The 305-nt window shown below is 68.9% G+C and overlaps 1 protein-coding gene across 1 annotated transcript in view; it reads left to right on the plus strand.

The window, feature by feature from the left end:
• LOC102044668 (sodium/calcium exchanger 2-like) overlaps positions 1-256 on the plus strand; it is a gene marked incomplete at its 3' end in the record, with an annotated part of 7,122 nt that extends 6,866 nt beyond the window's left edge. Inside the window, exon 7 of the mRNA XM_031065840.1 lies at positions 8-256. Within this exon, the coding sequence (XP_030921700.1) occupies positions 8-256 (249 nt within the window). The remainder of the gene's footprint in view (positions 1-7) is intronic.
• Between the last annotated feature and the right edge of the window lie 49 nt (positions 257-305).

Below are 305 nucleotides of genomic sequence, written 5' to 3' on the forward strand. Positions count from 1 at the left end.
GTTGGCGGGGGGGTGCGCCTGCCGTCGTGCTTCGATTACGTCATGCACTTCCTGACGGTGTTCTGGAAGGTTCTGTTCGCCTGCGTGCCCCCCACGGCGCTGCTGGGGGGCTGGGCGGCCTTCGGCGTCTCCATCCTCCTCCTCGCGCTGCTCACCGCCCTCATCGGAGACCTGGCCGCGCACTTCGGCTGCACCCTGGGCCTCAAGGACTCGGTCAACGCCGTCGTCTTCGTGGCGCTGGGCACCTCCATCCCCGGTGAGGGACCCCGGGGACACCTTGGGGACATCATGGGGACCTTGGGGAC

This window comes from Geospiza fortis, unplaced genomic scaffold (genome assembly GCF_000277835.1).
Source record: "Geospiza fortis unplaced genomic scaffold, GeoFor_1.0 scaffold2394, whole genome shotgun sequence".
Classification (NCBI taxonomy): Eukaryota; Metazoa; Chordata; class Aves; order Passeriformes; family Thraupidae; genus Geospiza; species Geospiza fortis.